At 43.2% G+C, this 12,445-nt stretch overlaps 1 protein-coding gene and 1 long non-coding RNA gene across 2 annotated transcripts; one reads left to right on the top strand and one right to left on the bottom strand.

The window, feature by feature from the left end:
• Positions 1-325: 325 nt before the first annotated feature.
• On the bottom strand, positions 326-12,051 carry LOC310650746. Its single transcript, XR_014494421.1, has 3 exons — positions 11,696-12,051; positions 964-1,062; positions 326-346 (listed from the first exon to the last, which is right to left on the bottom strand). It is a non-coding gene; the product is annotated as an uncharacterized lncRNA (long non-coding RNA).
• Positions 3,743-6,191, top strand: LOC310650745 (galanin receptor 2b-like; the record flags this gene model as incomplete). Its single annotated transcript, XM_083380332.1, has 2 exons — positions 3,743-4,116; positions 5,408-6,191. 2 exons carry the CDS (start codon positions 3,743-3,745, stop codon positions 6,189-6,191), a joined length of 1,158 nt encoding a protein of 385 aa, XP_083236458.1.
• Positions 12,052-12,445: the final 394 nt, after the last annotated feature.

Here is a 12,445-nt window from a genome sequence, read left to right as displayed (position 1 = left end):
AGGGAGGGAGGGAAGGAAGGAGGGAGGGAGGGAGGGAGGGAGGGAGGGAGGGAGATAGAGGGGAGGGAGAAAGGCATAGATCTGCCTGCAAGACTTTCTCTCATCTTTGCAGAGGAGAAGCACCAGGGAAGAAAATAAGGACCAGTGAGCCACAGATGAGAGCCAGTAGCCCTTCTGTACCATCCCAGCAAAACCAGGTAGGTGGAATCCTTTTTACGGAGCTTTGATGAAGCTTGTCCTCCACAAATCCGAGACAGATCGTGGTTAAAATCAGGGACACGGCCTCGGAACATCAGGAGTTGGGCAGCAAGTCCCCAAATCTCATGAGCTGATGTCTTTGGGGGAACTGTGTGGGTGAGAACGGATGCTGTCAAGATTTCTTCTGACCATTGGCGTCTAGAAGTTGACTATTCCTCCCACAATGTCTACAATCTTTAAAAAGAACTCTCCTGTTCCTTAGCAGGAATTTGGTGAGAATTCATTATTTACAGAGGGGAAGGTTTATGTTTCTGTGTGCAGGTAAGAGAGGAGAGAGGAAACCATCCAGGATCAACCAGCAAGCATTAAATTATGGTAAGAACGGTCTCTAGACTAGGCTTCACCCCCACCGGTCCTGCCCTGGGGTTCATTCCCACAACCAGTATGAAGGTTCTTGAAAATGAGAGAAACCAGCAAAAACATTTCAGCCACAAGCCAGCTCTCTCCCACTGCTTCAATAACTTAATAATGAGGAGATATATTTTCTTTTGCTCCTCGCCGTTTGCACAGCTAATTTACAGGACGGGAAACAGGGATAGGGTTACGTGAGGATGCTGCCTGAGTCCAAATCCAGCTCTGTGCATCTTGAAATTCATATATATTGTTTATTTGTGGACCTCTCTGTTATTTTTGGTGGAACAGATTTGTGCATTCTGAGAGGTAAGGGGGGGGGGAAAAACAGATGTATATAGATATTTATCTTGCCTTTTCTCCAAAGAGAAATTGTGTATGATCCAGCTGCACTTCCCGTTTTAGCATCATGTTTATTTCACTCTGGATGGAGAGTGACTGGACCGTAGTTACCTGTAAGAAAATCAGGAAAAGGTCAGTCAGTCAAATATCTATCACAGTCAAAGCCCAGTGGAACTAAAAATGCTCAGAGAGAATCTAATTAAAAGTTCTAAAATAAAATAATAACATAACAAATAAAACCAATTTGGAAATCATAATTTGGCAGCCTCTCAGCTGCACGTACACAAGAGCACAGCCTAAGCTATAACGCAATATTAGTCCTTAAACTGTAAAGACAATTATTGAGTGTTAAAATACAACAGTGTGATAATATTAAAAAAAAGAAAGAGACAAAATGGTTATAATGGATTATCTGTCAAGTTTAGTGCCACTGCGCAGAATCTAGCAAACTGTGCTGTGATTATAAAATCGGGGGTGGGGGGAATCCTTTTGGACAAAATAAACCTTTTGGACAAAGCTCTATCCATATAAAACAGATCAACAACAGAGATGGCCAACATCTGGATCTTAAATGTTGACTATAGTTTATATTAGATGCTAAACGACAATCTTCTGAATTAACATCAACTTCTTTTGTACACCTGTTTTGATTTTAATTCATGGGGAAATAGCTGACTTCCCCCATTTTTTTTTTCATACCTTCTTGTTTTTAAGGGCTGAAGACTTTTGCAGAACAATAAAAATAGACAAAAAGCGATCCTGTTGTACATTGAGAAATGGCTTGTTTCTCTGCTTCTTTTGAAGCTTGATTGTGATTATATATGCCTATCTCTCATAAAGTGGGATGTGGTGGCTCAGTGGGTTAGGACGCTGAGCTTGTCGATCAGAAGGTTGGCAGTTTGGCGGGTCGAATCGCGAGTGCCGCGTAACAGAGTGAGCGCCTGTTACTCGTCCCAGCTTCTGCCAACCTAGCAGTTCGAAAGCACGTAAAAATGCAAGTAGAAAAATAGGGACCACTACGGTGGGAAGGTAACAGCGTTCCATGCGCCTTTGGCGTCTAGTCATGCTGGCCACATGACCACGGAGACATCCTCGGACAAGCGCCGGCTCTTCGGCTTTGAAACGGAGATGAGCACTGGTCCCTAGAGTCAGAAACGACTAGCACGCATGTGCGGGGCAACCTTTACCTTTACTATCTTTTATAAAAGAGTAAAGAAATTTCTGCAGTTGAATGGTAGGATTTATCAATATTGCTTTATAAATTACACATCAAATAAGGGTGGCCCTATTTGAGCCTGAAATTTATGTTGCTGAAACCATTTTAAAGTGAGTTTTGGCCCATTTTACAACCTTTCTTGCCACCATTGTTAAGGGAACCATTGCAATTGTTAAGTTAATAGCAGGGTTGTTAAGTGAATCGGGCTTCCCCATTAACTTTGCATATTAGAAGGTTGCAAAAGTGGATCACGTGATCCCAGGACACTGCGACCGTCATACCTGTGAACAAGTTGCCAAGTGGTCTGAATTTTGATCACATAACCGCGGGGATGCCACAATGGTCATAAAGTGGGCAAAATGGTCCCTTTTTTTCAGCGCTGTTGTAACTTTGAACGTTCGCTAACTGAACTGTCGTAAACTGTTGACCTAATTTTGGGTTGCACTTTATCACTGGAGTTGGACTACTGCACTGTGATTGATGTAGGACCACCCTTGAGGCTGGCAGCTTCAGTTTCCTGTCAGCTTCAACCAATGCAGAAATGCAGAGAGATGTAGCTCACACCTGAAAAAGAGACCTGGCATCTTGTAAATATATATATAAATATATATATAAATATATATATAAATAAGGCCCTGGATGCCTTATTTTGCCCAGCTCCAAGCAGTTGGGTTGCAGCCTTTTACTGTGGTCCAACGTGGCATTTTGAAGGTGCATTGCGCTTTAGCTGCTAGAATTGTTTGCATTGGAAGCACTCTTCTCCAAATCAAGAGAGAGGAACATGTGGATGAACAGAAGTTGATTAATCATAATTGCCAGCACATCCAGAGAGGAGACAGGGATTTTAATTTTGCAAGATCCAACATCTGGCTCCTTCTTCTTATTGTTGCTCTGGATTTTTCAATCAAATCCTTAGGTTGGGTGTTCACTTTTTTAAGATTTTGGTGTTGAAATGTGTTCTAGCTTTTTTCGTTTCAATTCTGTCTACAGGTAGAAATCAACCATGGACATTTTAACACATGTGCAGGAAGAACACCACATATCATGCTGGCTGGGGAATTCTGGGAGTTGAAGTCCATTTCTCTGAATATTGCTGAGGTTGAGAACCATTGAGTTACTGTATAAACTTGTGGATAAGCGAGATATTTAGGTTCCAAAAATGCTCCCAAAGTTGGCTTATCTGTGGACCGGGACTCACATTTTTTAAAGGCTATCATGGCCCAATTGCCAAGGTTGGATGCCCCGCCATAGTTTCATGGCTTAGTATATCTGAGGATCTGGACAAGTGGATAGGGAATTATAAAGTGGTTATATTGCTAGAGAAAGTGAGTGTATTCTCCTGCATTTTAAAGGCTATCATGACCCAACTGCATATACAGCAACCAAATTTGTGCTGTATTTAGCCGGGGTCTAGCTGATATTTAAGAAGAAGAAGAAGACAGAGTCTTTTGCTTTTGAATGATCTTTAGGATCTGGGGTTTAAGGAGAGGTTAGATTATCTCATGAGCATTTATGGATACTTCAACCCCTCTCTTGTTCTTCTCCATCTGTTTGCCCCCAGATTGTTTGACTAAAATGTCTGAACAGGAAGAATGTGCCGATTTGGCTGGACCTTGGAATTCTTCTGCCCTCAACCAGTTCAGCCCCACCAGGATCGCCATTCCAGTGGTCTTCTCCCTCATCTTTCTGCTGGGCACCGTTGGCAACAGCCTGGTTTTGGCTGTGCTCCTTCAGAAGAGCCAGAAGGGCTGTAACCAGACCAACCTCTTCATCTTCAACCTCAGCTTGGCCGACTTCTTCTTCATCATCTTCTGTGTGCCCTTCCAGGCCACCATCTATTCCACCCAGGGGTGGATCTTTGGCTCTTTCTGGTGCAAAGCGGTCCATTTCTTCATCTACCTGACTATGTACGCCAGCAGTTTCACCTTGGCTGCTGTCTCGGTGGACAGGTAAATGGATCTCCTTCTCTATGACCCAGATTTGGTTCAGGCACCCATGGTGGGCACCCATAGGGCTGGCTGCAGTGGTGTGAGCTCTTCCATTGAAGTTTCTACATCATAGTTCAGGGGTGCCCCACCTTGGCCACTTTAAGACTTGTGGACTTCAACTCCCAGAATTCATAGCTGGCTAAGGAATTCTGGGAGTTGAAGTCCACAAGTTGTACGTTGCCGAGGTTGGACACCCTGGCATAGTTTAATGGCTTAGTACAGTGGCCCCTTTTGGGCACCAGGGATTGGTTCCATGGAGAAAGGGTTTTCTATGGACTGAAGGCTGCATGGTTCTGCATGCTGCCTGCATCCTGCAGATGGGGCTTTGCTTGTTTGTGCAGACTGGTTTCTGGAATGCCGTGGACCAGTGCAGGTCCATGGACCGGGGGTTGGGGACCCCTGACTTAGTATATCTGAGAATCTGGAAAAGTGAATATGGAACCTACAAAGTGGTTGTATTGCTGGGGAAACTGAGTGATCAGATCACATTTTTAACTAGTTTTTAATTGTTCCTTAAAAAATTTTAATGGAATGGAGTGGAGTGGAGTGGAGTGGAGTGGAGTGGAGTAGGGTAGGGTAGGGTAGGGTAGAACAGAACAGAAAACAAAATAGAATAGAATCTTAGAGGTCTTCTAGCCCAGCCCCCTACTCAAGTAGGAGACCCTATATCAGGGGTAGACAACCTCAGCTCTTTTATGACTCATGGACTTCAACTCCCAGAATTCCTGAGCCGAATTCTGGAAGTTGAAGTCCATGAGTCATAAAAGAGCCGAGGTTGCCTACCCCTGCCCTATACCTTTTCAAACAATGGCTGACCAGTCTCTTCTTAAAAACCTCCAGTGATAGAGCACCCCCAACTTCTGAAGGCAAGTTCTTCCACTGGTTAATTGTCCTCAATGTTAGGAAGTTTCCCCTTAATTCCCAGTTGCTTCTCTCCTTGATTAGTTCCCATCCATTGTTTCTTGCCTTCAGGTGCTTTGGAAAATAAGTTGGCCCCCTCCTCTTTGTGGCAACCCCTCAAATACTGGAACACTGCTATCATGTCACCCCCGAGTCCTTCTTTTCTCTAGACTGGCCATACCCAATTCCTGCAACTGTTCTTCCTAGGTTTTAGTCTCCAGGCCTTTAATCGTCTTAGTTGCTCTTCTCTGCACATTGGAAAAAGTGCATATATACTGTAAATTAAGTGCATATATATAAAGAACACCATAGATATGTCTAGCAATTCCTAATGCAGTTGGCTTTTTGATAGGTATTTGGCCATTCGCTACCCGTTACACTCCCGGGAATTACGTACTGCCTACCACGCGGTGGTGACCACGGCGATAATCTGGGGCCTCTCGATGATCTTCTCAGGGCCCTACCTGAGCTACTATGACTTGGTTCAATGGGAGGAGAGCTACATCTGCGTGCCAGGCTGGGAGGGATGGAAGCGTAAGGTCTTGGACACCAGCACCTTCATCTTTGGCTACGTCATCCCGGCTCTGATTGTTACTCTCTCCTACACCAGGACAATTAAATATCTCTGGACGTCAGTGGATCCTTTAACGGACATGTCGGAGTCCAAGAAGGCTAAGCGGAAAGTGACTAAAATGATCATCATTGTGACCATCCTCTTCTGTTTGTGTTGGCTGCCTTATCATGTGGTTGTGCTTTACTACCTCTACGGAGACTTCCCATTCAACCAAACAACCTATGCTTTGCGCTTGCTCTCTCACTGTATGGCATATGCCAACTCTTGCCTCAACCCCATTGTCTACGCCTTGGTCTCCAAGCACTTCCGCAAAGGGTTCAAGAAGGTCTTTAGGTGTCTGCTGAGGAAGAAACCATGGAACAAAGTCCAGGCAGTCCATAGCGCTCTTACCGAGCCTGGTATTCAAGTGGCCTCCACAGACGGGTCCCGGGTAAATGAGGATAATGGACAACTGAATGATGGACAACCAGGTCCAAGGTCCATCATGGTCCCATCCTTCCCTGCATCTCATAAGCCAAACTGGAATGGGACTTCAGCAAAGGGTGCTGAATGCTTCCGATAAGGCCATGACTAATGGTTTATTTTCTTTTTTTTTCCCAGTCTACATCGCAGTCATGCACAGCCTTCCTAACCAGAGTATTTTCTCTTCTGCAGAGGACACAGAATTTACTGTATCTGTGGGGATTGTGGGAAAAGTCTCTATATGGGGCAAAACTCACTTAACAAATGTCTCACTTAACAGCAGACACTTTGGGCTCAGTTGTGGTGGTAACTCAAGGTTTACTAGTAGTATTATTCATTTGGCTTTGGCAGTGCCCGAGCATCCCTACGTGGGGAACAAGGTGGCATTTACATGCACACCATAAAAATGCTTCTGGCAGCTATAGCTTTAAAAACACAAAACAGAGCACACTCTGTAAAGCATTTTGGAAACAGGCCAGCATTCTGGGTTTCGCAGATGTGCCTGGTGGAGCATAAGTTGGGGAGGGGTTAGTTTTCTGATGGGGGGAGCTACCTTCTCAATTTCATTTACTTGCCAATGTTGATGGCATCTTTCAGCAAAAGTGTTCCTAAAGTGGCTTATATGAGAATAATTGGGGGGAAACCCCCCACCATCAATCAATCAATCATGGCTCCCTGCAATAAATATGCATCTGTCTAGGAGAAGGGGGGGGCATCTGAAACTATAGAGGGAAAATATCTTTGGGGGAAGAAAATGAAGGTTCAAAGTCAATTAAGGAAGTTAAAGAAAGAAAAGTGATTGCTGGAAAGGAAATAATGATTTTGGCATAAGCGTTTGCTGTGAAGTCAATCTGGTTGATTTCGATTTACGCTGCGTTAAATCTGTCTCACAATTTCTCCAAAGTCTCAAACCCCTCCCACCTCTCTCTCTCAAAAAAAAAGAAGTTTCTGTTTTTCTTCTTTTTGAACCAGAGGCTTGAAAACTTGTTTTGAATTTCTTTGGATTTTTGTTTATTCGTCTCTCGAAGGGACACGGCTTTTAGAGGAAGGAGGCATGTTCTGCTCAAAAATCCTTGGGAAGTAAATCAACAAAACACAATTGGCCCCGATCCTATAGCGTACATTTAGAAAGGAAGTTAAGGTCTGGTGCTTTCCCCAGACTTTTAAAGTCAGGAGAGGTGAAGTTCCCTTTTTTAAGGGGTTGCCGTCGATTTCATTTCTGATCACCATTTTATAGTCTTACTCGGTTTGAATGTTATCTGTTGTTTTTGTACTTGCTAGCGGATAATTTTTCCTTTTTGCGTTTTGTACATCGCCCAGAATCATATTACTTTGAGTTAGGTGGCCATGTAAATAAACAAAAGAAATAAACGAGCATGCGTGCACCGTGTTTCTGAAAAATAAATGGACTTTCTATAGCAGGGAAAGGCATGAATAAAGTACAGCGCTGCATGCTCGGATTTAGGTTTTAGTCTGGCGAACAGCCTGTCCATTTTGTGCAAAAGAGGGTTGTGATCCACCGATTGTTTAGGAGGCCTTCAAGAAGACCTTCCCGTCCCAGAGACCTCCCTTTGAAAGATTGCCAAAAAAATGTGAATAGATTTCAAAAGAGGACAAAGATGGTCTCAGAAATAGAAAACTCAGGCCTGTGAGGAGAACTTGAAAGAACTGGGTTCAGCCTGGGGGAAAGAGGTGATCGAGGGCTGACACAAAAGTATTTTTTTCCCCCGTTCTTGGAAGATCCAGTCCCACGGGCACAGTGGACTCTGTCAAAATGAAATCACCCTAATTACTTATTTGCCACGTTATCTATTGAACAATTGGCGTGAGTCTAGGCTCATTTCAAACCTCCTTAGGCACGATTTTAATCTGCAGTTAGATCAGCGCAACATCTTTCTTGGAAAATGGGACTGAATTAGATGCATCTATCATCGGCTAATAAACATGGAAGCAAGTCAATCTTTCTTTCTTTCTTTCTTTCTTTCTTTCTTTCTTTCTTTCTCTTTCTTTCTTTCTTTCTTTCTTTTTTCTTTCTTTCTTTCTTTTTTCTTTCTTTCCTTCTTCTTTTCTTTCTTCTTTTTCCTCCCTCTTTTCCTTTTTTCTTTTCCTTTCTTCCTTCCTTCCGTCCTTCCTTCCTTCCTTCCCTCCTTCTTCCTATTCTTTTCTTCCTTTCCTCCTCCCTTCTTTTCTCTCCCTCCCCATTCCTCTTTCCTTCCTTCCTTCCTTGCTTCCTTCTCTCCTTCTCTCCGTTCTTTCCTTCCTCTCCTCTCCTCTTCCCTTCCATCCCTCCCTCCTCCTCCTACCTTCTTTCCTTCCTTCCTTCTCTCCCTCTTCCTCCTTTCCTCTCTCTCCCACACCTTGGGGGAGGATGCCGCAGGTGGGGTAGACTTACCTGAGCAATTTACCTTGAACTTCCTTCCTTCCCCCTGCAATGTTTCAACCTTGGTAACTTGAAGACTTATGGAATTCAACTTTCTTTTAAAGAAGATTGTACTGGGGAGGAAGTGAACGTCAAGCCAGTTCTTAGTTGGTTGGGGAATGCTGGGAGTTGAAGTCCACACAATTTCAAACTGCCAAGGTTGAGAAATCCTTGCTCTAAGTAAGATGTAACTCTTGTCCCTCAGTGAACTGTCCCACCGCAAGCTGGCCATGGCAAATGGGCCGTGGCGAGTTGGCCGTAGCAAATTGTCATAGAGCCCTCTGATCTGGGGGAGTCAAGATCAATTTCTGAGGACTGAATAGACACATCTGTGCAGGTTTCATGACAACAGTAAGGAAGGGGTTGGCCCGGGCCTTCTTCTAAGATGGCCTTTTAACCGCCCAGCAGCTCAGTTTTCTTGGTGGTGCCCACCCAAATATTAACTCGGCCTGCCTTTGCTTAATTCCTTGATTTCATTTCAACAGAGACCCCACAGCCTGAAAGTCTTCCTCTCCCTTCCCAGCCAAAACAGGCCAGATATGCAGAGATGCTCGCATCCCTGACGCAAGTGCCTTGCCTCCAGTTCCTCCTCAAAACAGCCCATCTTTGGATTCCTATCATGTTCGGTCTCTTTTCTTGACACAAGATGGGCATGAAAGTTCAATGAGACACCTGTCTCCACTCGCAATCTGACAGGCATGAAAAAGGAAGAGACGTTATAAAGATCGCAGCCTGTCACATTGTGTTGCTTGCTGCCACAAGAGAAGAGCCCGACCTTAGCACTTGTCTGAAGGTCCATTGATTTCCAAGCAGATCTAAAGCTTGAAGGTGTCTCAAAGACGCTAAGTGTGATCTAGAAAAGTGAAAAAACGAAAGCTATCGGCCTTAATCTTCGGCAGGATTGTTGTTATAATTTTTTAATTTATTTTTTAAAGTTTACAACTCATAAGTGCTTAATAAACGGCGTGATTGGGGGGCTTCCGGTGGCTCCGTGGCGCCGGAGACAGCCTTCCCGGGCTGCCCGCAGCTCAGCTGTGTGATTTTTCGCCCGAAACAGCGCCGATCAGCTGTTCGGGCGAATTTGAAGCCCCCTCCTCGGGAGAAGAGGAGGGGGTGAGCCCCCAGGTGGGGGTTGAGTTCTCCGGGGCCGCCTGAGCTTGGAGCTTGGGCGGCTGAAGGATTGAACTCCCCCGTAGCCTGGGCTGCTCCCAGCTGGCTAGCGTCTCTGCTCCGGACTTTATGGAGCAGAGCCAGGCGTCTGCGACCATCCCTGCTTGAAGGAGAGACTATGAAAGGAAAAGAGCAGGCAGAGCAGTACAAGAGGGAAAGATGAAGAGATGAAGAAGATTATTTTATTTTACTCTCAAGCTTGATGGACTTTGCTTAAAACTTAAAGTGAAAGTGCGTCACAATTGTAAGTAAAAGATGGCGGCTAAACCTCCCCCTAGAACTTTTCGGAGTGCTGGAAATTCTCCGGTGCAACAACAATCATTACTGCAGGCGTTGCATTCTCCTGATGTATTGACTTCGAAGGATCTTGAAAGACATACCCAGTTAATTCTGGAGTCAATGGGTGCTAAATTTGCACAGATGGAGGAGAAATTGGAGAAATTGGAGCAGAGAATGGAAGAAAGGATGGAACAGAAACTTAGAGAGATGAAGGCAGACATTTTGTCCTCAGTGCATAAAGTTGCTAAATGTGTGGAGGTGCTGGATGACCAAGTGCAAGACTTGACTCAAAAGAATGCTATATTAGAAGCAAAAGTTTTGGAAATTGAAGATTTAAAAGACAAAATGGATAGTGAACAGAGTCTGGCCCAATTTTACCAGATGCAGTTTGCTGTGAGAATTAGAGGCCTAAAAGAGAATATTAAGGAAGATTTAAAGCAGCTGGTTTCTGAGGCTTTTGAGGGGGTATTGAATCATCCAGCATCTGAAATAAAACAAGGTATGGACAAAGTGTTTCGTGTGAATTCGTGGATTGCTAAACAGAGAAAGTTGCCTAGAGATGTGGTGGTTTATTTTGTAAAAAGGGAAGTTAGAGATGAAGTTATACAAGCTGCCTATGATACCAAAGTTGTGATTGCTGGTCAAGAAGTTTTGGTTCTAAAAGAAATTCCTCCAAAGATTTTAAAGAGAAGGAAGGATTTTATTTTTCTTGTGCAAGAGCTCAAGCAAAGGGATATAAGGTTCAGATGGGAGATCCCAGCTGGGCTGAGCTTCATGTATGATGGCAAAAGGTACTGTTTGGGTAATGTGAAGCAAGCGCATGACTTTTACAACAATGTTTTAAATGTAACCCCATCAACACTTCTGGAAGCTGCAGAGGGATCTGGAGAAGGAGAACATCAAGAGGATGAAGATGGACTGATAGACGAGAAGGGTACAGGAGGAGTTCAAGCTGCAACTCTTTTGGATGATATTAGAGAACAGAGGGTGACGCGTGCTGCCTTAAAACGCTCAAAAAAGACAAAAAAATAAGACCAGCAGAAATCTATGGAACTTCCACAATATACTTATAGACAAGTGGTAGTTGTGTTTTTAAAAGTTTTGGGATGATATGTATGGTAACAGAATCTTTAATTTGGAATTAATGGACAATTTATTACAGAGGAAGAGGAAGAAAGTTTTGTGGGTTAATGCGGGTTAATTTGTGTAAGAACTATCTATTATAGTCTATTTTGGCTAGAGAGGTTAATAGGGATAGGTGTTTGTGATGTGTAAATGAGAATATGTTTAGGTAATAGGGAAATGTGGAAGAACATAGATGGGAATGATGCTAGTTTTCTTTTATTTCAGTTTTTTATATATATTTAGTATTGTTAAGGATTGGTTTACTTTATATAAGCTAGAGAGTGATGGATTTTAGAGTTTATAATTGTTAGTATATGATTGTTTATGATTGCTTTTTAGATATATACCTTGTATTTTGCTCTGGGAAGTCGGAGGGGGGGAGGGGGGGAGGAGGGGAAGTAGAGGGGGGGAGGCAGGGGAGGGAGGAGGGAGAGGGGGAGGGGGGGAGATAGGGGGGAGGTAGGGAGGGGAGGAGGGAGGGGGAAGGGGGGTTTCTTAAAGGAAAATTGTATTTTTTAAAACTTTTCAATAAAAAAAAAAATAAAAAAAAATAAACGGCGTGATTGTCTGGGTCTTACTCTAATAATGTGTAGTAAAATCCTACTCTTTACCCTGTTTTTCCAGCCATTGATAAAATGCATCCCATATTGGAAAATATTCTGTATCTTCTTTTTTTCTTTAATCGTCAAAGTGAGTCTATCCATTTCTGCACATTCCAGTATTTTTTTTTTAATTACGTCATCTTCAGAGGGCGTTTCTTCGTTTTTCCAGTTCTGCGCAAAAACAATTCTTGCCACTGTTAATACCATTAAATATACATTTTTTCCCTCATATTCTCCTGAAATTGTACCTAATAGAAATAGTTCTGGTTTGAAATCTATATGCTTTCTTAACGATTTTTTTTCTAACCAAGTACGAATTTTTGTCGAAAATCTGTTTGCTTTTAGGGCATGTCCACCAAAGATAATAGGAAGTGCCTGGTTTTTGCCTACATTTCCAACAATTGCTAGACATATTTTTAAACATTGTTGCTAATCTAGCCAGTGGTAAGTGCCATCTATAAACCATTTTATACAGATTTTCTGTATATATGTGGTTGCCATTTTTATTTTATAGTTTCTTTCCCAAAGCTTTTGCCGGTTTTCTAACTCTATGTTGTGCCCAAAGTTTTTAGCCCATGCCATCATTGTTTCTTTTACTTGTTCAGGATTGTTACTGATGATCAAAGTCTCTCTTTTAAATGGCAAATGGGGAACTCTGGGTGCTTCAGAGATTTTTGATGGTCAAAAATCAAGGGCTCCTTAACCTTCTTGGGCTGTTGGACAGAGGGCTACCTACAGAGATGGTCAAAAAGTCAATGT

Source organism: Vipera ursinii, assembly GCF_947247035.1.
Source record: "Vipera ursinii genome assembly, contig: scaffold_196, whole genome shotgun sequence".
Classification (NCBI taxonomy): Eukaryota; Metazoa; Chordata; class Lepidosauria; order Squamata; family Viperidae; genus Vipera; species Vipera ursinii.
The sequence above is the reverse complement of the archived record's forward strand: the minus strand, read 5'-3'. Positions and strand labels throughout refer to the sequence as shown.